This window comes from Equus caballus, chromosome 4, assembly GCF_041296265.1.
Source record: "Equus caballus isolate H_3958 breed thoroughbred chromosome 4, TB-T2T, whole genome shotgun sequence".
Classification (NCBI taxonomy): Eukaryota; Metazoa; Chordata; class Mammalia; order Perissodactyla; family Equidae; genus Equus; species Equus caballus.
The window spans coordinates 53270508-53295506 of record NC_091687.1 but is presented as its reverse complement, the minus strand read 5'-3'; the positions used below and the strand labels follow the sequence as shown (position 1 = coordinate 53295506).

At 37.9% G+C, this 24999-nt stretch overlaps 2 protein-coding genes and 1 long non-coding RNA gene across 3 annotated transcripts in view; 2 read left to right on the top strand and 1 right to left on the bottom strand.

The window, feature by feature from the left end:
* The window catches only part of ANKMY2 (ankyrin repeat and MYND domain containing 2), a 39365-nt gene extending 27139 nt beyond the window's left edge, over positions 1–12226 (top strand). Inside the window, exons 6-10 of the mRNA XM_001495860.5 lie at positions 2057–2271; positions 3018–3153; positions 7130–7258; positions 9255–9384; positions 10787–12226. Of these exons, the coding sequence (XP_001495910.1) occupies positions 2057–2271; positions 3018–3153; positions 7130–7258; positions 9255–9384; positions 10787–10971 (795 nt within the window). The 3' untranslated portion in view covers positions 10972–12226. The remainder of the gene's footprint in view (positions 1–2056; positions 2272–3017; positions 3154–7129; positions 7259–9254; positions 9385–10786) is intronic.
* Positions 12227–12687: 461 nt separating this feature from the next.
* Positions 12688–19639, top strand: LOC111773182 (uncharacterized). Its single transcript, XR_002807445.2, has 3 exons — positions 12688–12828; positions 15406–15522; positions 18819–19639. It is a non-coding gene; the product is annotated as an uncharacterized lncRNA (long non-coding RNA).
* LRRC72 (leucine rich repeat containing 72) overlaps positions 18702–24999 on the bottom strand; it is a 38797-nt gene continuing 32499 nt past the window's right edge. The window contains exons 8-9 of the mRNA XM_023639321.2: positions 19836–19863; positions 18702–18930 (exon numbers count right to left, since the gene is read on the bottom strand). Coding sequence (XP_023495089.1) covers positions 18765–18930; positions 19836–19863 — 194 coding nt within the window. The 3' untranslated portion in view covers positions 18702–18764. The remainder of the gene's footprint in view (positions 18931–19835; positions 19864–24999) is intronic.

Below are 24999 nucleotides of genomic sequence, written 5' to 3'. Positions count from 1 at the left end.
GCGTATTGTAAAAAAGTAACTAATAGCCACTCTATAAAGTCAAAGACCTCTTAAAATCAGCACAGAAATCCTCCTCAATACACAATTCAGCTGTTTGCTACACTGCACCTAACACAGCTCTATTTGCATCGAGGTTAAGTGGCTGCTATAGCAATAAAGATGTTTGTTTTCATCAGGGACTTGGGGAATTGTGTTGATGCCCAGAATACAGAGGTTATAAAGGAGAAAAGCAGACTCGCAGGAAAATCACAACAGAGTTGAGTATGGTCTCTAAGTGGTCAAGAGGCAGATGTACACACGTGATCCTGTCTTTGATTATTAACATGATTTTTAAGCCCAGAATTGTTGATTTAGTAATTTTTAAAAAATGGGATCTAAAAAATGAAAATAATTCAAAATGCCACTATATAAACATATTCTAAGGTAGTCTGTTTTTGTGAGAGGAGATCTATATGGCTTTTATGCCTAGAGGACTCTATTTATTCCTGCTCAATAATTACTAATAAGGATTTCCTTTATAGTGTCTTACTTTATAAGGCTGCAGAGATTAGAGGAAGGAAATTAGTTCAAATATTATTCTTTTGTGTCCAGCTATGTAAATGTTTCAGTAAGCTCATGGTAGACCTGTGGTTACGTGTCATTTTTCTTTGTCTATGTTGCTGTATATTATAAAATAAAGTTTAATGTCTTAAATAAAGAAATCATTAATCTAGGTTCTATTTGAAATTTTTTTTAAGAATTCTCACTTGTAAGTTTAAGATCTTATGCTTTGATTATAAATGCTGTATATAAAAATATTGAACAAACAACTTCAAATGATTGCAGTTGACAGCAGAAATATAAACAGGTAATTAATGAGTCTTTTCTTCTCTGCCATAAGTCAATTTTTGATATGTGTTATGGTAGGGTGGGAGTTGTCAGCAAGTTTACCAATAAGGATTTTGATTATACTTACTTCATCAAGTCTAATAATGTATTACTAAGTGCTATATTTTAAGTGAAATACTAGATTATAGCAATATAGTAGCATCAAAAATAAGTAAAAGTCATATTTTATTTCACAAGAACACTTAATCTATGTTAAATTTCCAAGGAGGAAGCTAGGCATGGGTTTTACTTAAGTTAAATTATCTTTCTTCATGTCTAAAGAAAAGGATCTAATTTGTGAAACCTGCTGCCTGTTGTCCCCTTAATGACCTGGGATGGATAGTTAGCTGTAACACGTAGGTTAGCAAATACTGACTTTCTGCTCTGTCCGTACAACTGTGCCCACATTACACATATATTTACTGTTATGTCACCATGGATTTTTACAGCTGTCCAGTGCTGACATACTGCAGGTAATCTACCCTATAACAAAGCCAATAAAGAAAATACTTCTCATTACACTAAATTTGAACTTAATCTGTGCATATATGGGAAGTGTGGCTCTCATGATGCATAAGAGTTGATAACTCTCTGATATTGCTCCTTTTAAGCTATTTTTGCTTTCCTCTTCGACCTGTTCTCATTACTGTAGATGATTAGAAGCATATTGGGGAAATTTCCACAGAGAAATGTCGTTAATCGGAAAGCAATACTCCTTTTATTTTTAGACTTCTTTCTGTAAAAATCTCATTTCCTCATCATTAATAAGAATTAATGAGAATTGTAGTTCTCCTAGCCATGAAATTGTAAAGCTCAGTAATGTTAACTAAAAGTAGTGATTGCTTGGTAATTTGATGCTGTATATAAAGGATGTGCAAATATGCTGTGTATCTTTTAGTAAGAGTGCTTTTAACAGAGGCGGTAAAACCGTGACTCTGAGTGGCCAGTAACACCCTGGTTTGGCTAGATGGTAGAGCACGTGATAACTTTGATATACAGAGTTCAAGAGATTCCTTCTGTGTTAGTTTTATAACTTTGATCAGTGTCAGATTGCACTTAACATAGTAAATATAGAACTGTAAGGAAGACTTTAGCTGGTAATCTTTTAAAATCAATCAAAACTGACTGCCTGATTTGTACATAGAAAGGTCTCTCATGGAATTTCTAAGCTCAGTGGAATTTCTTTTAGATTGTGATGCTTATAAATGAGAATCCTCTGCTGGCAGAAGAAGCAGCTCTGAATAAATGCTACAAGGTGATGGATTTGATTTGTGAGAAATGTATGAAGCAAAGAGACATGAATGAAGTCTTGGCTATGAAAATGCATTACATCAGCTGTATCTTTCAGAAATGCATTAACTTCTTAAAAGATGGAGAGAATAAACTGGATACTCTGATCAAAAGGTACTGTTTTTACTGTCATGTATAAAATACACTCAAATGGATAATATTGTATTATATGAAGCCTCATTATAGATTTAAAAATTAAGCGTTTTGCAGCAGTTCTTATCACATTTAGTCTGCAAGAAACAAGGGACAATATTATACTCAGATTGAGTGATTCTTCCATTCTATACTCTTCACAACAATGCTTTTGTTATCCCCAGTGACAGGTGAGGAATCTGAGGTTCGGAGTTTAGATAGCATGTGTAAGATCATACAGCTGGAAGATAACCCAAGTCCAAGGATACGTGTGCTGTGTCATGTGCTCTGGATCCGTAATGGCACCCAGTCTATCTCCCTTCCTCTATCTGGGAGAGCTGGGTGTTACCATTGTTCTGTGACCACCAGGGATCAAATTCTCCTATAGTTTTACTGAGAAAAGTGAACCAAGTCAGAAGGGCGTGACTTGATGAGAGTCTTCACTCTTTGTGCAAATAACTGACATGGTAATAAGTAACTAGCTAATCTGATAACAGTGTTTTATGATGGGGTCACTTTTATAAATACATCACCGGGTCCCTAAGTCTGATAAGGCCTAGACTAGCATGCAGGTGGGACAGCAGTTTGAATTGAGTCTATCGTCATGATTTGAAGAGGCAATGAAAATCTTAAGTAGCAAAGAAGAAAGTACTAAAGGTTCATGGGTTCAGCTGGGAGGAAACGCTTCGTGGTTCAACTCCAATTACTTTTTTGAAAATATCTTTCAGCTTGTTAAAAGGCCGAGCTTCTGATGGCTTTCCGATATATCAAGAAAAGATCATTAGAGAAAGTATCAGAAAATTTCCTTACTGTGAAGCTACCCTCCTCCAGCAGCTGGTGCGAAGCATTGCTCCGGTGGAAATTGTAAGGCTCCTCATAGCTAAGTTAATTATTTAATAAGGAAATTATTATTATTTTGAAAAATTTTGAAGAACAAACATGGAAATAGGTTTGCCTGTTAACTCTGTTTCTGTTTATCCATTTCCCCTCTCTGGATCCTCTTCTTCCATTTATATAGCTTGTGGTTTCATAAACAGTATTTCCCTATGATGGAATTGTAGATGGTTATAGTGGAAACTTACATGTTAAATAGCTCTGAAACTTGTAAAGGTGGGTACAGATGCACTGTGTAATTACAGATGCTCACATGTACACTTGTAGCTTGTGAAAAACCAGTAGATGAAAGAGGAGTTGATTGTCAGGTTGATGGTTTCCGGTCAGTGGGGACGTGAAGGGGTGAGTCATGGGAAGGCTCATTGTATGTTCTGATAAACAGTCTCAAAAGTATGTCCCAGCTTCTTATATTCTACCTTGATGCCTCTAATTATAAATTTTCCATACTTAAAAAAAAAAATCTGTTTATACTTCCCAGCTATGAGAGGTGAATTTTATTAACTTTATTATCTGTTCTTTAAATTACTTATTGCCCTTTTATCATGTATTTATTTAAGAAGTATTTCGTAAGGCACTCCCTGCCTTCCCTGTTTTGAATAGGTTTCTGTTCACCTCATCTATACCAGTCATCCTTTTATACCCTTCAATGAAATCCTTTATCAGGTTTTGTCTACTAGACAAGACGTCAATCCTGACACTAGTCGCATCCACGGCTCGCTCCCTCCCTCCCTCTGGCAATTTCGATTCTTCTCTGCCTCCTCTAGGCTGTTATAGCATTCTCAGTGTGAAAAGTCCAGACTAGAAATGAGTTCCTGGTGCTCCTTTATACATTAAGACTTTACCTGTTCAGACCCGTGAAATGAGAAAGCTCTGAGCAGACAAGATCATCTCATGAAGTTCATGCATCCATTTATGCCTGAGAGCTCTCCACGATTGCACAGAGATTCTTCACCCTCACTTTAGTAGACTTGGCTATTTGGGGTTTAATCTTTTGGAAGATTAAAGTTAGCAGATTATGAGGATGGTTTATCAATTACGAATGTGTTTTGGCTGCACATATCAAACACCAACCAACCATGAATTAAACATAGATAAGGGTTTGTTTATTCACAGATATTCAGAAGCCCAAAGGTAGGCAGACCAGATCTGGCACAGTGGCTCAAAAGTGGATTGGGGACCCAAACACTTTCCCACTTTTCCGCCCAATATGCGTTAGCTGTATAAATTATCATACTCATGCTTACTACCTCATGTTTGCAAGGCATCTGATGCTCTTCCTCCAAGTTCACATTCCTATCCCAGGCATGCAAGAAAAGGAAAGAGGGTTATAGCTGGAAAACATAAGGTCTCCCACAAACCCTCTGCCTGTGCTACATGGCCGCTCGTAGCTGCACAGGCTTCTGGGGAAATGCATATTTTTGGCTGGTCTAAAAACCGCTGCTCTGAACAAAATTATGCTTCTATTAGTAAACAAGTTGAGAATAATGTAGTTAGAGTTTATGGAGTATAATGATTCATGTTTATCCTAGTGATCTGAGTCATTGAGAAGAGGTTTATTAATAAAGATAGTATTTAATGCAAATGAGAAAAATTTCTCTCTTTAAAAATATTTGTTTTTTAAGAGTTATATATTCTGCTCTCTGGAAAACTTTATTTGTCTGGAATGCTTATGGTTGTGAGTGTCCCAGATAGCCACTGTTTCCTGCCTAACAGGTTTCGTTATACTGCAAGTTCATAAGCCTATGAAGCTATGCTAACCTTCTCCTGTAACATGGTGGTCCTCACAGCTGGCTGCCATGAGGATCATCTGTGGTTCTTTCTGACGGTGATGACGTCTGGTCCCTCCTGCACAGGTTTTGATTCTCTCTGCCTGGTGTGGAACTCCGGCTTCTGCTTGTCACAAAGTTCAGCAGGAAGCATGAGGCGTGGCTACATTTAAGCAATGCTGTTCCAGCAGTATAACAGACTAAACCGTTAAAGAGATCTTGCTTTATCAATTGGCAGTGTGTATTTTAACTTCTGGAAGGCCAGCAAATGTCTCTGATTTTGTAGGACACACAGAATAAAGCATCCTGTTTGTTTTTAGGCTGAATATCGTCCATGGGCAGAGTTCTGATGCCTAAACAGACTCTTATTTGACAAAGCAGATGATGAGATTTTGTATAGTAAGAAAGAGTTCTTGTCATTCACCAGTGAGAAGAAAGATTCCATGTGTTGTTCAGCTGTACCATCAGTTTTTTTCTGAAGTGATAGTTCATGTTAAGAGCCATGCTTCTAACAAAACGTCTTCCAGTTTTACTGTCAGTTACATCTATGAGAATGTTACTGTGTTCTGACTCTCACAAAAGTCCCATTTGGGGAGAGATTTTGAACATGTCTCAGTCACTTTGGGGAAAAAATATTTGAATGTGGAAAGGCAATTGTCGTAAAGTCGGTTGAATTTATCCTACCCTGTTGATTTGTGGACCAGACTGTTGTCTGATCCAGTACTCTACTTTTGAGGGAAAAGAATTCTATAGATTACTAAGTGCTCAGTGTAACATTAAGTACCACTAATTCTTAAACTTTTAAGTACCAGCAATTCTTAAACTTTTAGTATGTCTCAGAATTACCTGTAATAATGCAGGTACATGGGCCACATGCTTAGAGATCCTAATTTAGAAGGTATGGAATGGCAGGAATGATCTGAATTTTTAACAAGTTCTCTGATGCACACCATTATTGGAGCACAGCCTCCACAGACCATCATTCCTGTTGAAATTATTAACTTAAATAACTAGTATCTAAGGTTTCATTTCATCTGTTTTTTTCTCACCATTATACTATCTTCATTCCAAAAGAGAATTCTTAGCACTTTAACACGAAAGGAAACCCAGTCATTATTATTTGTTTTCAGGAGGATCATGACAGTTTCAAAATGATTACGACTTTTAAAATACTTCTTGAACCTTTTGATTATTTTTTTTGACTATCTTGTTCTGTACAGAACAGTATAAAACAATGTTCCAAGGTGATATTTGTAAAGCTCTATTATATACAATTGGTAAGGTAATACTAAAACAAATATTCTTAGGAAGAAAAAGCAAATAATCAAATGAAAATTAGAATTGTGAAAATTGGCAAAATTTTACTTGGGAATAAATAAGTAAGTTTGAAAAATTCAGACAACTACTATTGGGAGTAGGTGAGATAGCTAGAAACCTATGATTATTTTTGCTTGCTCTAAATAGGTCTTAATCGCATCATCCCAGACAGATAAATATTTACCCTTATAATTTTCCATGTAAAAAAAATTTCACAAATCCTCTTTAGCAACCCATTCTCTTTTTAAGTAGCCCTATAATAAAGTTTCCACACTTTCTGTTTTTCTTAATACTCTGATGCAATCACACGTATGTCTATTTAATTAAAGAGTTTGGAACATTTCAATGATAAAGGTGATAATTTTTAACTATTAGAACTGCAAACCCACATTAAGTAGTTTTAAGTATATAAAGTCTTTAAAACACTTAAGTTGCACCAAAATTTTAAGAATTAAGGTAAACATTTGTAATGTGCCCTATGAATTGTCCCACAGAATATGTATATTGTTTTGATGTCAATTCTCAGAAGAAAATTCCACCCTGAGTTCATTGTCCTACATCTGAAATCTTTGTGAGCTTATTGAATAATTCTGATTGAAAAATACTTTTATTCTAGAATAGGGCATTTTTTCTCTTGAAATATTTGGATTCATGACTTACCTCCCATATACTTTGTGTAGAAAAAGGTGTACTCCAATGGATATTTGTCATTTTGTCATAGATGAAGTCTGTGTAATATCTAGCCTTAATGACTTTGCCACTTGTGTGCCTGCTTCTAGACAACATTGTTCTTGGAATGTCATCTCTGTAGTCTTTTCATGGTGACTTCAGAGTGTTTTTTCTCCTCTTTATACCCACTCTAGGGTTCCGATCCCACTGCATTCTCTGTACTTACCCAAGCCATCACTGGTCAGGTGGGTTTTGTGGATGTTGAATTTTGCACTACCTGTGGAGAAAAGGGAGCAAGTAAAAGATGCTCAGTATGCAAAATGGTAAGAAAGAAGTTCTTTTAAGTTCATTGACATCTGATTTAGATTTCATCCAAGTTGATGATTGAGTTTTAATATTCTGTAAATATGATGGTTGACATTAGTTTTCTAATACATTAGCTATAAAGTATGGTATCTAATACTTAAAAGTAATTTTGGAAGAGAACTACGAGATAAATATAGTTCTGTGCCATGTCTTCTGCCAAACTCCAGGCTGCCCCAGCTGCTATGCTGACCACCCCAAAGAAAGAAAATGAATGTGAGAAAATAAGAGAAAGATTATCCATAGGGGACTGAGGCTGGTACACATATGAGAAACTAGAATAAGACAATTTATAAACGTGCAATCTTAAATCTTCTGCCGTTGACTTTAACTATAATCTCTTCACCTACTCTTCCTTGTAAAATTACAACTCCCTTCTGTTACCAATCTTTAAGCGCTCTGGACTGTGATACCTACTTCTGCCAGAATTATCTTGGTAAAGGGCATATCTACTTGTGTTCTTCTCACATTCAGATATTACATACATGTATACATCTGTTCATTCACTTTACCCTATAGATAATGTTAATTTCCTTTTTTTAAAGATTGGCTCCTGAGCTAAAAACTGTTGCCAATCTTTTTTTTTTTGATTCTTCTCCCCAAAGCCCCCCAGTACATTCTTGTATATTCTAGTTGTGAGTGCCTCTGGTTGTGCTATGTGGGATGCCACCCCAGCATGACTTGATGAGCTGTGCCATGTCTGCGCCCAGGATCTGAACGGGTGAAACCCTGGGCCACCGAAGCAGAGCGCTCAAACTGAACTATTCGGCCACAGGGCCAGCCCCTAATTTCCTGTTATTTTTGAGGTTGAAGTTCTTCAGCATATTCTCCCATTCTGCTGTAACCCATCACATTCTGTTGTAACCTAGTTCTCCAGCTTCATTTCCTTTGCTTACTTGCTTCTCTGAGCATCAGTTTCCTTATGTGTGAAATGGGGCTAGAAGTGTGAGAATTAAATGAGACCATCTGTATTAAGTCTTGCTGATATAAAAACACTCCAAAATTCAGTACTTAAAACAGCAGTCACTTACTATTTGTCCCATGTTTGTGGTTGACTGAGGTACTTCTGTTCCAAGTGTCTCTCATCTTCCTTGGACCAGCAGGCCAGGCTGAGCGTGTGCTCATGGTGATGGCAGAGGTAAAAGTGGGCAAGTAGAAACACGTGAGGTCTCTTGAGGTCTAGCCTTGAAATTGCCATGCTGTCTCATTCCTTTGGCCAGAATAAGTCACATGGCCAAATTTAAAGTCAATTTTCCTCCCCTTCAGTGAAAAGAACTTTGAAATCACATGGGAAAGCATGTGGTTGCAGGAAAGAGTGAAGAACTGGGACAAATAGTCCAATACCATCTATGTATAAGGGCCTAGCACAGTGCTTGGCGTATAATTTTGCAAAAATATATGCTACATTTACACAAACTTCTTGCTGTCCTTGAACATATCCTTCACTGCCCTATTCCTACATTTTTATACAGGGTATTCCCTCCGCCTGGAATGCTTCTTTTCCAGCTCTCTGTCTACTGATTCCCTCCTGATAGAATGAGTCACTGCTTCCTCTGTGCTCCCATTGCTGTTATTTCTATACTGGGATATGAATCATGTTGTTAGGGTCTGCCTTCCTCTGTGCTGCCCCGTCCTGCTCTTTCTCGACCCTGGCTTCCTCTAGGATAACAATTGTATCTTCTTTGTCATTGTACTTTACCAATTCTGGCACTTAGTAGGTTCTTAGATAAATCATTTGTTAGCGTCTTTGGTAGACCGTTTCTTATATATCCATTATTGTTATAAAGTGTAAGCTAAAATTACAGATATAAATCAGTACACATCCACACATATGGTTTTAAAATAAAGTATAGAAAACTTAATATTTTTACTGCATAGTTCTTGGTTTAATGTCATAATTGGAATATCGTGCAGTCACAGCTCTTGAAATGAAAATCAACCTACTATCGCTTTCAGGTAATATATTGTGATCAAACCTGCCAGAAAACACACTGGTTTGCACATAAGAAAATCTGTAAGAATCTCAAGGACATTTATGAGAAGCAACAATTGGAAGCTGCCAAAGAAAAGAGTGAAGAGGAGAACAGTACGTATACAAAGACCGAGCTCGCACTGCTGCTCCGTGGAGAGAGGAATGATAGATGATATTCACCCAGGCCACACAGGACCTGAGTCTTCTCTGGGGACCAAGGACGCTTGGGGATGACCAACATAAGGATCACACTTAAACTCAACCGTGTCCCTATTTTGAATCCTTGAGATAACGTATAGAATATAGTCAGCCTCGATCTCACTAGAAAACGAAAGACATCAAATTCTGTAGTTTATGTAGTTTATTCCACATTCTGCATTCTGATGCACAAGAGTGCCCTGGAACAATGGGACTCTTGATGAATATTTATTTACATTCTGCTCACAAAGGATTTTAAAGTCTTTGAATAAGAAAATAATGAAATTTCCCCTAATAGCTACCCAAAGATTTTAAGTTTTGGAAACCTTTGAATTTCTTAATTATAAAACTGCAGGTGAAGTTACAGAATAAATTTATAAATTACAAATTAAATTGCAGATGTAATGCACGGATTAAATTTCTCCAAGTGCCAGGGCAGTGAGTGCCATATTCTTTTTCCTCTCACTCCCTCTTGAAGTACGTGACTCCTTTTCATCAGAAACAGGGAGTTGCTTCAGCAGTGGTTCACGTATAGCAGAGCAGGGCCCCACTCCTACGCCCCACCCAGGAGAATATGTCACACATCCTGGGGAGTGCCTGTAGGTTGAAAAAGTTGTCCAGGGGACTCTGATACTAAGCGCTTCCACCTCCACCCCTCAAGGGACTATTTCCTACCTGGTGGAGAAACGCTGTTAGTGGGATTCAATGATTTGTACAAAATTTAATCCGTACAAAATTAAATTGTATAAATAAATTGTCCAAATAGTCAGGCTTTCTCCTGTTTTCTGGACCAAATTTCTGTATCCTGTGTGTGGAGAGCAGTGAATAACAGCTGGTTGTGTATTAAACAAGCCGTGGGAGAGAATAGGACTGTTGGCAGAAGGGGAACTCCTGGTCATTAGCATCAGCAAGTGCCACACACTGTTCTAAATGTTACAAACCCTTTATTCTTCACAAATGTAGCATAGGCTTTATTATCCCCCCCTTTATAGATAAGGACATCAAGCTAATTCATGGCAAACTGTATTCAAATGCAGATTTTTGTCAGATCCCAGACAATAATCCTGATTTCAAGGCCTGGCTTTGCAGCCAGAGGCCTGAGTTCAAATGCCAGTTCTGCTGCTTTACTAGCTTGAAACTCTGAGCAAGTTACCAACCCCCTCTCTTGTCAGTTTCCCCATCTGTAAAAGAATGATAATAGAAAGAATAATCTACCTCATGTGGTTGCCACGAGGAGTAAATAATACGCATAAAGCACTTAGAAGAGTATCTGGCACATGGTAGGAACAAAATGACTGTTTTGTTTTCTTTTTATCAGATGGCAAACTCGATGTCAATTCTAATTGTGTTAATGAAGAGCAGCCAGAGGTGGAAACAGGAATCTGCCAAGAGGATTGCGGTCCTAAAGATTCTACGGAAGGGGACAAGGAATCTCTTCAGAGTGATGCTGGCTTGGAATGCTTACAGGATGCTCCTGCAGGTCCACAGGCATCTGAGGAGTAAAAGGCAGAGCAGTGCCAACATGATGGTCCTCCCCCTGGCAGGTAGCTGGAAAACTCATGTGACTGTGTCCTCATTGCCTTGTGACACCTGCATGGCACTGTGGCAAGATTTCATAGAAGAGAGGCTTTCCAGCAAAGCTCTGTCCACCATGCCCTCATTTCCTCCTGATTTCTGTTCTAGAGTTGGACAGATATTCCTAGGGAAAAACGTATTTTTCAAAATATGGGAGAAATATTTCTTTTTCTCTTTTTTTTTAAGGAAGATTGGCCCAGAGCTAACACCTGTTGCCAATCTTCCTCTTTTTTTTCCCCTCCCCAAAGCCCCAGTACATAGTTGTATATTCTAGTTTAAATCCTAGTTCTTCTATGTGGGATGCCACCACAGAATGGCTTGATGCTGTGATGTGTAGGTCTGTGCCCAGGATCCAAGCCAGCAAACCCTGGGACCCTGAAGTGGATCATGCCAACTCAACCACTATGCCACCAGGCTGGTCCTAGGAGAAACGTTTCTATTCCCTTTCTGAACTCAGCTTTCCAGCAGTTGTTCTCAGAGGAAAATAAATTCCCTGAAAGAAGAAATACAAGCTGTAGAAAACAAAGGGGCAAGGAGAACAGGTGTAGAAGAGAGGAGATTTTCAGGAAAGAAAAAGTTTATAGCCACAGAGATGGGTAGTTAAAAGAATCATAAGTTATATGTGAATAAAATGCATATAAATTACATTTACAAAAGTGAAGTTCTAGTTATTAGGATGTAAGGAAATGAAAAGCTCTATGTTAAAGGATCTTTGCCATAGTTCAGCTGATTATAGCTTTCTATAGAAATTATCCTGAGCAGTCTGAGCTTTATGTAGTGCCTGCAGTGATGTTTTATCTACAGTATTGGTACCTTCAGAAATGTCAGATCCCCCAGGAGGAGCTAAAGCATAGCCAGAGTCATCTCAGCATGTGCATTACAAAAGATGTTCCATGAAATTTTTGATTAAATAATGACTAAACATACTGGGTCCACAATTATTGTAAAATTAATTCATGTGCCATATTCCACTTGAAAGGCTGACTTTTATCTTCATGTAACTTTCATGTGGCTCTTCCTGTCCAGAAACTGATTTATAACTGTCATTTATAGAATGTTCTGGCATCAGTTTTTAGTGTATGTAGTATTTAAACAGAGCAGCAGTCTGATAGTTGAAGATAGTGCTGTGTTTCAAAGTTTGTTGTGTTGATTGTAAAATAAATTATACCTATTGTATAACCAACTCACATCTTGTTTCACAGTTTATTGCTGTTAGAGTGTGGCAAATATTAGACAACTTAACAAATATTAGGAAGCTTAGCAAATATTGGAGAACACAGTAATTATTTTAATATGTACCATTGTGAATCAAAATGTCTAGAGTCCTCAGCTGACTTTCCTGTCCACATTCTCTATCTTGCTGGTTCTCCTCTTCCTTACACTCAATTACTTCTCTCCCAGCACCAACATGTACATCGTCTGCACACCCTACACCACGCTGCTCCAGGAAGGCTGCATGTGAGTAAATTCAATGCTAAGGGTTAGCTGGGTAGGGATTGAGCAGCCAGATTTCATCTGAGCTTGTCAATCCTGACAAGCCTTCCTTCCATCATCAAGGTACCTCGTTTATGCACAGATACACGTTTGATCTTTGGGTGGGAAGATAGTCCTCCTGGACCACCCTCTCGCACAAATATGTTTTTTAACCTGAGTTCCTTTCTTTTTAATATTTTTTGTGTTTGCGTTATCATCATTCTGTGTTACCACCTCCTGCCTTTGGATACCATAGAGAGTTGTGAAAAAGCAGAAGGAAATAGGAAAATCAAGAGATGTGGCAACGTAGAGGTAATTTTCCCTCTCATTGAAATGAATCAGATATCCAACACAGCTAAAACTGGCTTAAATAGGAACTTTTATGTTGGACAAAGAGGACTTCAGGTGTACGCCATGTCAGTATCAAAATTTTCCACAGGTGTATTTCAGGGAAGAGGTGGTCAGAAAATGGGGTTTAAGAGAAAATTGGGTTGGTTCTGATTATAATCACTTCCTTTGTTGTAAATAACCTAAAATAGATGTTTCTGTTATAATAACATCAAAACAGATGGTCATCCTGGTTATTCTTTTTCTTTACCATGTTAATTTATATTGAATATACTATCAACAAACTTTTCTCAAACAAAAATAGGACCTAAAGGATTAGAATAGTCTTACTATTCCAGTATGTCTTATACCTAGAGCTGATGTAATAGAATATTAAATTGGCCAGTGAGTTTATTAGAGAATTGGATTCTGCTTTTTGACTCAATAGGTAATAATAGTAACTAACACTGAAAGTTACTGTATCCCTGAAGTTATCTTGTTCCATGTTGGCAATAGCCCTGTGAATTAGACTTTATTTTTATCCCCATAACAGAGATAATGAGGTTTGAGTCTAACAAGAGCAACTAACTTATCCAGAAGTGCAGAGCTGGGACCCGACGAGGTCTGCAGTTTTGACTACTATGCTGTACACTCTGAAATGCTACCTTCACTATAGTGTCTCTGCAGACATAAGATAATGGAGCTCTGAAGGCAAGCCACTTTATAGGATGTAATGGATATTCTTGAGGCCCTTAAAAAGATGACTGGTTTTAGTCATCCATCATACATATGATTTACTTGAGTTTTAGTAGGATATTAAACTTAATACAAATTCTTAAAGCAGATACTCTTTTTTTTTTTTTTTCCTTTTTTCTTCCCAAAGCCCCCCGGTACATAGTTGTGTATTTTTAGTTGTGGGTCCTTCTAGTTTTGGCATGCGGGCTGCCGCCTCAGCATGGCTTGATGAGCAGTGTCATGTCCACGCCCAGGATCTGAACCTGCGAGACCCTGGGCCGCCGAAGCAGAGCACACAAACTTAACCACACGGCCACAGGGCCGGCCCCAAAGTAGATACTCTTGCAGTGTTTTTTTTCTTCTCTGGATCCCATCTCCCCTGCTTGTAAAGCAAATCAGTACCCTTCTTGAGCGGGAGCTGTACGTCTCCCAATGCGGGTGGTTTTATAGTTACTGTCAGGTGGTAGTGACATGATTCCTTGGCCACAACTAGGCCAATCAGAGCACTTCCCAAAGATTTGACATTCCTGATGCTGAAGAAGGGAGAGTTTTGTGTGTGTGTATTTCTCCCTTGGGACGTGATAAATTACAGAGATTCAGTTCCAGAACTGTTGGAGCTGTCGTGTGGAGGGACCTGAGAGAATGCAGCTGTTAAGCAGACACAGGCAAGAGAGGGATGGATGATGGGGACACTATTTGAGCCATTGAATCCACTGGGCTCTGACACAGTTTACACTGGGTTTATGGGATTGGGTTACATGAGCCAATAAATTTCCCATTTGGATTTCTATAAATTAGAACCAAAGAATCCTTATTAATACATCTTGTGACAACTAGAAAACAACTGGAACCAAGCTTTAAAAGTTAAATACATATAAATATAGCTAAAAGGAAACTGAAGGTGTGTAATTGAAGTTTTTTGAAATTTATATGCTCTTAGAAAAAAATACAATGGCAGTTCAAGTGTTGAATTAGATTGTAGTTACCATTTTGGTTGGAAAGGAAACCAACACAGGTGTCTTTGCATCTCTTTACTGACAGTTATTTTAGAAAAACTGCTATTTGCTTGAAGTTGTATAAAGATTGGTGCACATTTATGTAAACTGTGATAACTTCACAATGTAATTTGCATAGATAAAAAGCAAGATCTTAATTTAGTAAAAAGCAAATTTCTTCTTCCTTCTCATCATTACTTCAGTAAACAGGAAATATTTTCCTCAAAAGGAAATATATCCTAATCCTAATTTATATCCTAATTTATAGAGCTAGTTTTATATATCCTTTAAGGAGGAAGTTGTAGTTTTATAGATAGGTGAAGGCATCTTTTTAAATTGTGATCACAATTTGTCTAGTATTCTATCAGCTATCTAGTGTTGTATCAGGTAGCTACATAATTGACCAATCCAGGGCAATGTAGCTAACTAATTCTTAAGCTCATGCAATACTACTTAATCCCTGGATGATTCTAAATGGGTAAGAATTAGATTAAATGTGGAAAAAATGATTAATCTCAGAAGAAAGCATGAGAGAATTCTTTATGACTTGGCATGAAAAAGGCCTTCCTAAATATGATACTAACCCCAGAAGCCACAATAAGTTCACCTATGTTTAAAAAATAATGTGAACACTTCTGCTTCTGGAAAGATGGAGCAGACATATTTTTCCTTATTCCTGCCACTAAGTAAAACTAAAACCCCTGGACGTTATATATAAAACATAAGAAGACCCTGTAGGATGGAGAGAAGGCAGACTAACTAGGGACCTTGGGATTCAGGCAGTGACACTTGATTTGTTCTCTGGGTTTTCTTTGTGCTTCGTATATCCTAGACTTGGAGCTGAGGAAGCCGGCAACATGGAAATATCAACAACTACAGACAAAAATAAGCCCCAACAAATGCCTACCAGTCTGCTGGCCTGCCTGTGCCCTCAAAACTGCAACATCACGTACGTCACACCTGAATTTCTAGCCTGCCCCAGGCTACCCTACGAATTTTAGACTTGCCAGTACCCACAGTGGCAGGAGCCAATTCCTTAAAATAAATCTCTCTCTATACATATATGCATATCCCCTATTAGTTCTGTTTCTCTGGAGAACCCTAATACACCAGGTGTCTTAGTTCAGACTGCTATAACAAATTACCATAGACTAGGACAGCTTACACAAAAAATATTTATTTTTCACAGTTCTGGAGGCTGGAAGTTCCAGCCCAGGGGCCAGCATGGTTGAGTTCTTGGTGAGTGCCCTCTTCCTGGTTTACAGAGGGGCGTCTTGTTGTGTCCTCACATGGCAGAAAGAGGGCAGGCTAGCTCTCTGGCCTCTTACACAGGTACTAATCCTCATGAGGGCTCCACCCTCATGACCTAATCACCTCCCAAAGTCCCCACCCCCAAACACCATCCTATTGGGGATTAGATTTCAACATATAAATTTTGGGGGGACACAAACATTCAGTCTGTGACACCAGGTACGGTTCCTAAGGGACACAACTGCTCTTGGGATAAAAATAACAATATTAACTGAGGTGTATTGAGCACTTTAAGAAAGCCACTCTACCTAACACTTTACATATATTATCTAACTTAATCTTTGAGACTCTATGAGATAATTATGATTATTATTTTAAATAAGAGGAAATTAAAGGAGGTTAATTTCCACTCGTTAAACCTAGAAAGGTTAACTAACTCGTGCAAGTAACATAACTAGTAAGTGAAAGAGCTAAGTTAGGTATTTCTGATTCCAGAGCCCCAGCTTTGAACCACTACCCTCTGTAGATCTCTGTATATCAGTATTTTCTGTTTCCTCCTCATGCGGTCTCCTCACGGATCCTGAAATAAATATGCTTTCACTTGAGCCAGCTCGAATGGGTCTCTGTTGTTTAAAACAAAGAACTTAATTAAAACTTAATTAGAAACATCCTCTCAATTGTATGTCCCATTTTGGTAGAGTTTTAGGTTAATTAAGTGAGGATCATGTCTTCTATTTTGTGTTTCTCCCCAAATGGTATTTACTACAATGTTTTCCAATCACAGCCGACTCAGTAGCCCTTCATTATTGAATTAAAAATGTCCAATATTGAGGCATGCATTTTAAAGCAAATCTTTTTCTTCACACAAATGAGACATATTCACTTTAGTTCTCTATAAAGGAAATTAAGTAAAATTTGCTAACCATATTTTTGTAATTGGGATAAGTTTTTTGTCCTTTTCAGTGATTGTAAGATTAAAAATAAAATAGACACATTCTTTTACTATTCTTTTAGTGGTTAGCCTGGAGATTACAATATTCCATCCTCAATTTACTAAAATCTACTTAAAAATTAATACTGCCTATGTCACTTATGGGCCAGTTTAAATCTGATCCCGAATACACATTTCCAGCATGAAATGGATTGTTGCTATGCCCAGGCAACATTACTGCTTGGTGGGTCTGATAGTACTCAGCTTGTGATGAGTAGCTTCAGTCAAACTGTTACTTGATGATCAATGGTCAGGCTCTTCGTGCTGGGTTGTGTGCAGTAGCATGCCTACAACTGCTGTTTGAACAGTGACTACTTCTCTGCTGAAGATGGTGTAGCTCTACTCAAGAACCCTTGGAGACTGCACTGTGACTCTCTTGGCGCTTGCCAGAGACTTGGCTTCACAAGGCATCCTTACCTGCGGGAAATACTTCTAGCACCATGGATTATGCTAGGTTATTGTATTAGTTATTTGTTGCTGTGTAACAAATTTCCCTGCAGTTTATGAGCTTGCAGCATCAATAAGCATTATCTCATACAGTTTCTGCAGGCCAAAAATCCAGGAGCAGTTCACTGGGTGGTTCTGGCTTGGGGTTTCTCAGGAGAGTGAGGTGAAGCTTTCAGCCAGGCCTACAGTCATCTGAAGGTTTAATTGGGGCTGGAGGATCTGCTTGCAAGATGGCTCACTCACATGGTTGTTGGCAGAAGGCCTTCGTTCCTCACTGGCTTGAGGAAGGAGGCCTCAGTTCCTCACCACGTGGGCCTCTCCAGAGGACTGCTTGTGTCCTCATGACATGCCAGCTGGCTTCTCATGGAATAAGTGATCTAGGAAAAACAGCAAGAGAGCCTTTCTATTCTTTCTATGACCAAACCTTGGAAGCCACACACCATCATTTTTGCCTTGATATTGGCCACTCACCCACATCAATACCAAAATCTGCTTTTTCTTTTCCAAGCTACAACCTTCTGCCAGGGGCCATTCCTGAATTTTCAGACTCTGGCTATGTACAGAATCATAAGAGCCCATGGGTGAAAGGAGGGTATAGATTCTTGGTGACAGTCGTTACTCCCTTTCGGGCTCTCACGTCTTGCCTGTTTTGATTTCAGCCTCATTTCTACCGTGTGTCTATGTTATATGTCTATGTCACAGTGTTATGGTGTCTAACCACCATCAGATGTAAAAAATGTCACTCTTCTTTTTATAAGTTTTTGATCTAGCCCTTTAGCTTAGCTGGAGAAAACCAACAATGCATTTGTGTTACCTTAAGTGTCCAGCTTTGTGTCGCAGTACCGGGCAACTGCCAAAAGCTTTTTTGGTTTCTCTTTCCTCTAGCAGCAAGCTTCTGGGTAGGCCAAGCTCAGATCACTGGCCCACACCCAGAACTGGCAAAGGCCTCTGAAGTTGAGGATAAAAGATCATAGACTGGAGAAATAAATTGTGGTATAGTCGTATAACGTAATTCTATACAGCAATGAGAATGATAGCACTATTGCTACGAGCAACAACATGAGTGAATTTTACAATGTTGAATAAAAGAAGCCAGACCCAAAATAATTCAACTTTCATTTACATGCCTTTCAAAAACAGACACAATGTATGGTTTAGAAATGAGGACAGTGATTACTTTTGAAGGGCGGGTAGTAAGAGGTAATAGGACAGGTGACAGGAATGAGGAGGCTTTTAGAGTGTTGAGAATGTTCTGTTTCTTGATCTACGATGCCAGTTCACATAAACATGTTCATTTTTTGAAAATTTTTTGAGCTGAACGCTTAAGATTTGTGTACATTTCTATATGTGTTTTACTTCAACAAAAACTTAAAATGCAGGAATTATTTGTTGGTGTTTCTGTTTACATTTAAATGTTTCAAATAATATCATAATAAACATATGCTGAATCACAGAGTTTAATATACACTGAAAACCACTAGAGTTTCTAGAAATACCAGGGGTTATCTCAGTGTAACTGTGAGCATTTGAACATGTTCTGTGCCTTTCTCTTCAAGGTATTTTTCCTCTCGTGTTGGAACCGTGTCCCAGTTCAGAGAGGTGAAAGCCATTGCTGATCTCTTCATGGACCTTACAAAAACAGCATCTTCTGGGTCTTCCAACACAGTTCTACAAAAAATGGCAATTATGTCAGAAAAAAAAATCGATTATACAAAAATGAATCTTTAGTTTAAATCAATCAATGCCATATTTTTCTATGTTATTTGTATAGTACAACTAACAAATAACTTTTGGGCTCTACTGACAAATGACTTTCAAGATATGTAATGCTATTTCTATTATATAGATTGTTTATTTTAAAAATAGAGTATTTGAACATATTTGGGATCGGCTATTACAGTTTAGATCTCACACATTCATGCATTCATGTTTTAAACCAGTGTTAAATGAGATTAAAATATTTATACATATACGCATATTAGTAACTTATATACATTTGATTGGAAAGTTATTATTTCTTGACATTATGCTGTATTTTATAGACATTCTTGGGGATAACAATTTTTCAACACTGAATCCAAGCAAAAAATTCATAAGTGCAAAATTTAAAAAGAAAGATGATTTTTAAATTCATCAATATTCATGAATATGAAATGTTTTTCATAGTTTAATAAAGTATTTGCTTTTGAAAATGTAAATTCCAGTGGATATAAAATGTTAACAATTGCTCTCATTCAACATATTTAGAGGAACAGTAAACAAGGAAGGTAAAGACCCTCACTTGTAATAGCTAATAATTCTTATTTTATCTTTTTACTCATTGAATCATGGTTTAGTTTATTTTAGGTTATAATATTAAAAACCTAAATATGTCAAATATGAATATGTAGCTTGAACTCATTTATCACAGAAAAACATAGCATTTTTCCCCATTGAAAAATTTTCCCATCTATTGAAGTGTTAGTCATTTTTTAATTCATTAAAATGTATTTGGGGAAATGGGAATAATTTAGAGGGTCAACACAATTATGAAATAATCTGATAATAAAAGTAAAGTTAAAAAAATCACTTACTTGTCTACATTATTCGCAAATGCAAAATCTAAAAAAGATACATTTCTAAATTAGTATTTTTCAAATGTTTATTCAGTATCTTAAAACAATAGAACAATGCTGTAAAGGAAAAGTCTAGAGCATAGCTCTCTGGTTTTTGAACAAGCATTTAGATGAATAGTTCAATTCATCAAATAAGCCTTGCTACCTTATCCTAAATTGAAATTTTCTCTTAGATATAGTGCCTTAGGTTTTCCTTAACTTTTGAGGCAAATTCTTTAATAAAAGACACATCTCAAAACTCTGAGAACAGAATTCTTAATCAATTTAGTTACCAATGGAATCCAAGTGGGAATTTTCATAATTAAGATATTAAGTCTCATGTGCAGAAACTGATGCTTTTTTTCAGATAGGCACATGCATTTATGAATAGGATAATAGACCAAATGAGGAGAAATATTTAGAGCAGTTTAAACCATTTGAATTCTTGGCGTTAACTTCAAAGTAATAGAATAAACAAATCCTAGATCACAAGAATCTACATCTTCCCCAGCATTGGAGCTCAAAGGCTAGTCCTCAAAGCTTGGATTTCTTCTGCTGTCTTCCAGAGACTGTCCGTGCTTGTTTTTTTCCTCTCCAGAAGGCCTAGTGCCAGGCTAGAGATGGAATGTACCAGCACCTGTTGGGCCACCAAAGCCCACAGTGTGAGCTCTTGCCAATCCACAGGCAGCAGGGCACATACGGTGTCCTCCTTGGGAGAGGAGTTCATGGCATTGTTCCCTTCACAAGTGGCTGACTCAAGTCTCTCATGCCCTTTCTGATCTCCTAGACTTTATTTTTATACATTTTTAATTACAAAAAGTGTACATTTAACTGAATATAAACAAAATAGTGAAAAGTGAAACCTTACTTTGACTTTTCCAATTATCAAAGTATCACTTATCAAAGTATCACTATTAAGAGTTTTCTATGTGGGCTTCCAGCCCCCTAGGTGCATACACACGTGTACATGTACACAGGGATTTATTAGCTGACAAAATTCCAATTTTGTCATTACTTTACAGTATTCCATGATGTATTTTTTTATACTCAAAATATATCATGGAATAATTCTGTAGTGCAGTAGTTCACATTGTATGAATGTGCCATAACTTAACATTCTTCTATGATTGACCATTTAGATTGTTTCCACTATTTTTTCTATTACAAAAAATGTTTCAACGAGCGGCTTTATACACATATCTTTGCATGTGCAAATACTTATATAGGAGGGAGACTTCAAATTTAATTGCTATGTTGAATGGTTTGCACGTTTTATATGTTGATGGGTACTGCCATATTGCCAATGGTTTTCCAAGAAAGTTGAACGAGTTTACGCTCCCACCAGTAGTACATGAGTTGCGCTTCTCTCTCCCCTCATCCACACCAACTTTTTCAACTTTTGCCTACCCACTAGATGAAAATGGTATCTCATTGGTTTAATTTGTTTTGATTTGCTCACTAATGAGGCTGATCATTAGATATCACATTTATTTCTTTCTATAAATGTCTTGTCAATAGTTCTTGTCACTTTTTGGAGTTTTCAAAGTGATTTATAGGAGCCCTTTGAGATAATGGATATTAACTTTTGCCTATTTTATATATTGCAAACATTTCTTCCAACTGTGTCTTTTAATTTTGTTCCTATGTTACATAATGGTTTTGGTTTTCATTTTTTTTTTTCCTTTTTCTCCCCAAAGCCCCCTGGTACATAGTTGTATATTCTTCGTTGTGGGTCCTTCTAGTTGTGGCATGTGGGATGCTGCCTCAGCGTGGTTTGATGAGCAGTGCCATGTCCGCGCCCAGGATTCAAACCAACGAAACACTGGGCCATCTGCAGCAGAGCGTGCGAACTTAACCACTCGGCCACGGGGCCAGCCCCTTGGTTTTCATTTTTATGTCGTTTAATCTGTCAATATTTTCTTTTCATGGCTGTGAGGTTTGTGTAAGGCTTTGATTGACCTTCTTCACCTCGAGACTGTGAAAGGTTTTTTCCCCAGTACCTTTCAATTCGTTTACATTTAGATATCTAATCTCTCTGGAATTTATTTTTGCATGCGATGTCTCCCTTAGAAAGTAGTCCTTTGGCCAAGGACCCCTGCATGGCACAACTCCAGGGGCTCGCAGTCATTGTTTTTTGTGTAAATGGCACTTACTGGAGTTGTTCAACATGGTGGTGCTGCTGACTGCTGATTTTTGCCTTCATAAATCCTTCTGACTCCGCGCAGCTTCCTCAATTGCCAACCATTCTCCAGATCTCACATGGACCTCTGGTACCTACCTGAGCCTTCATGCGTAAGTAGCACTTGGCATTTGCTTTCCTGGGTATACCTGGTGTCATTGCTACCCAAAGTCAGAGATGTCTTCGAGGCCTGGCTTCCTGAGCCTTCGATCCCCCAGCTCAAAACTTAACTTTCTGTTTTCTCTGGATTCTGTCCTGTTTCCTTACACCTTGGGTGATTCACGGTGGTGAAATGCCATTGGTTGAATTGTCTGCCTGATTTTCCTTTTTGGTTTTCCTCGTCCCTCTTCCTGCACTGTATGTGTCTCAGCTGCCAGGCCCAGGCTCTGCGACACTGCCCCCAGCCTGGTCTCAACACCTGGAGTTCTGTCTTGTTTGGGGAGAAGAGCAACCATGATAGAAATCCAGCAGTTTCACTTTTGGGCCACTAGTGGACTTTGTAAAAGTTTATTGGTACTTTCATTTATTTTAAATAGCCCTTAATGGCTTTCCACATTTAGATAGTTGGTGGGAAATCTGCAAATGTCTGTTTCCTTAAAGCCATATAAAAGCCCAAAGAGTTTTGGTTCTGAGAACGTTGCTTATCGTGTAATAAGAACCAAAGACATTAATGGAAATAGGTACATGCCTTTTAACCACAGCTATTTGTTAAAGATAGCGGAAATTTGAAGAAACTTCAAGTTGACGTTGCTTCTCAAGCTATTTGGAATATAATTGGTTTCTTTCTCAATTTAGGGTTAAGGATAATAAAATCAAAATGGGGTGTTACAATTGCCTTATAAACATTTTCAAGTGTAGTTTCTTCCCAATAAAAGAATTCAGAGTCTTAAATGTGCATGTCACAGTAAAATAAGATTTATATAAAAACAAATACAGAAACTATAAAACTATAAGGCACAAGTTTCAAAAACCTGTGTGGTGGGTTTTATTAGTTTCATTATAACTCTTTGGTTTGTAGAAAATGAGGAGATTGATTAGAGTCATGTTGCCAATTTTTAGGAGGGCTGTAATCAACATGCTCACGAATTAAGAAGAAAAACTTTCAAATGCAATAAAATATTCTATCTTTTCTTCCTCTGCTTCTGTATTTGGAGGTTTGCTCTGAAAGGCAGTAAAGAGAATAATTCTCTCAGTAATCTGGTTACTCAAGAGAAATGTGTAGCACTAAGGTCAGCTGTCCTGCTCACACGTGTACCAAAAATAGCACTGAAAACCAGATGGGGTGGCCTTACAGTGCTGGTTATTAGGTGCATTGGCTATTTTTAAGAGTGGAGATTTTCTATCCAGAGATTCCGCTCCCACCCCAGCCTGGCTAACTCCCACTAATCCAGGAACATTCAATTTGGGCATCAGCTCCTACAGGAAGTAAAAGAAAAACCAAGGAAGTGGCTGACTAAGAGAACAGTTCTACTTATCACGCACTGGATATGTGTCAGATGGGTGTTGCAGCGTTTCACATACCAAGAATCATAACAGCCAGAGGAAGGTGATAGCCCCATTCAAAAAACAGCTGAAGCAAATTCACGTCCAAAACAAAACTTGTAATTATTAGCAGAGCTTGTGTTCAAACTTGGGGAAATCCCCCAAAGCTTGTGCTCCTTCCCCTTCAGTGGCTGTTCTCTAACTGGAGTGCATCAGAATCACCTGAAAGACTTGTTTCAAACACAGCCTCCTGGGTCCCACCCTTGAGTTTCTAATCTAGTAGATCTCGTTTGAGGCACAGATTTGCATTCGTAACAAGTTCTTAAGTGATGCTGCTGCTGCTGGTTTAGAGGACCACACTTTGAGAAACACTGCCCTACCCTATTGTCTTCTGCACGTAGAGCATGTCCTCCAGACATTACTTCCATTCCATGGGACATATAGGGGATAAAGGAACAAGTTAAATGACACTTTGTGGAAACAGTCATATAAGTTGAGGCATTCTACAACATAACTGGCCCAGTTCTCTCAAAAAGTTGTGGAAACAATTTGGGAATATATTCTGAATTAAAGAAGATTAAAGAACAATCAAATGTAATTATGAGCCTTGACTGGGTACTGGTTTGAAAAGGCAGCTGTAGAAGCCATCTTGGAACTAGGAAAATTTGAATATGGATTATGTGTTAAATAATATAAATAGATTATTTTTCTTAGGTGTCATAATGGCATTGTGGCTGTGTAGGAGGATGTCCTTATTTTTAAACTTACAGGCTAAATTATTTAGGAGGGAAATGTCACGATGTCTGCTAGTGAAGCATTTAAAGGGTTCAGCAATGTTTTGACGTTTTCCAGTTTACGCAAGAGGCAAATCCTCATATGGAGTGCAGTGAATATGACAGAATATTACTAATTGTTAAATATACATGGGCATATACAGGTGTTTAATATTATTTCAACTTTTTCTATGTTAGAAAGATTTCACAATAAAAAGTTGAAGGAGGGGCCGGCTCCGGGGCCGAGTGGTTAAGTTCGCGCGCTCCGCTGCAGCGGCCCAAAGTTCGGATCCTGGGTGCGGACATAGCACCGCTCATAAGGCCACGTTGAGGCGGCGTCCCACATCCCACAACTAGAAGCACCTGCAACTAAAATATACAACTATGTACAGGGAGGTTTGGGGAGACAAAGCAGAAAAAAATAAAAAAATAAAAAATAAAAAAAGAAGATTGGCAACAGTTGTTAGCTCAGGTGCCAATCTTTAAAAAAAAAAGTTGAAGGAAACATCTTGATTTTTTGCTCTCATGCTTTTTTTTTTCTCTTGCTCATTCTTTAATAATAGTTTAGCTGGTTGTAGATTTCTTCGTTGACTATTACTTTTTCTTAGCCTTTTAAAGGTTTTAGATAACTCTCTTCTGACTTCTGTAATTGCAGTTGGAGAGTTTGTCATGAATATATAAATAATTCTTTTGTAGGCCACTTACATTT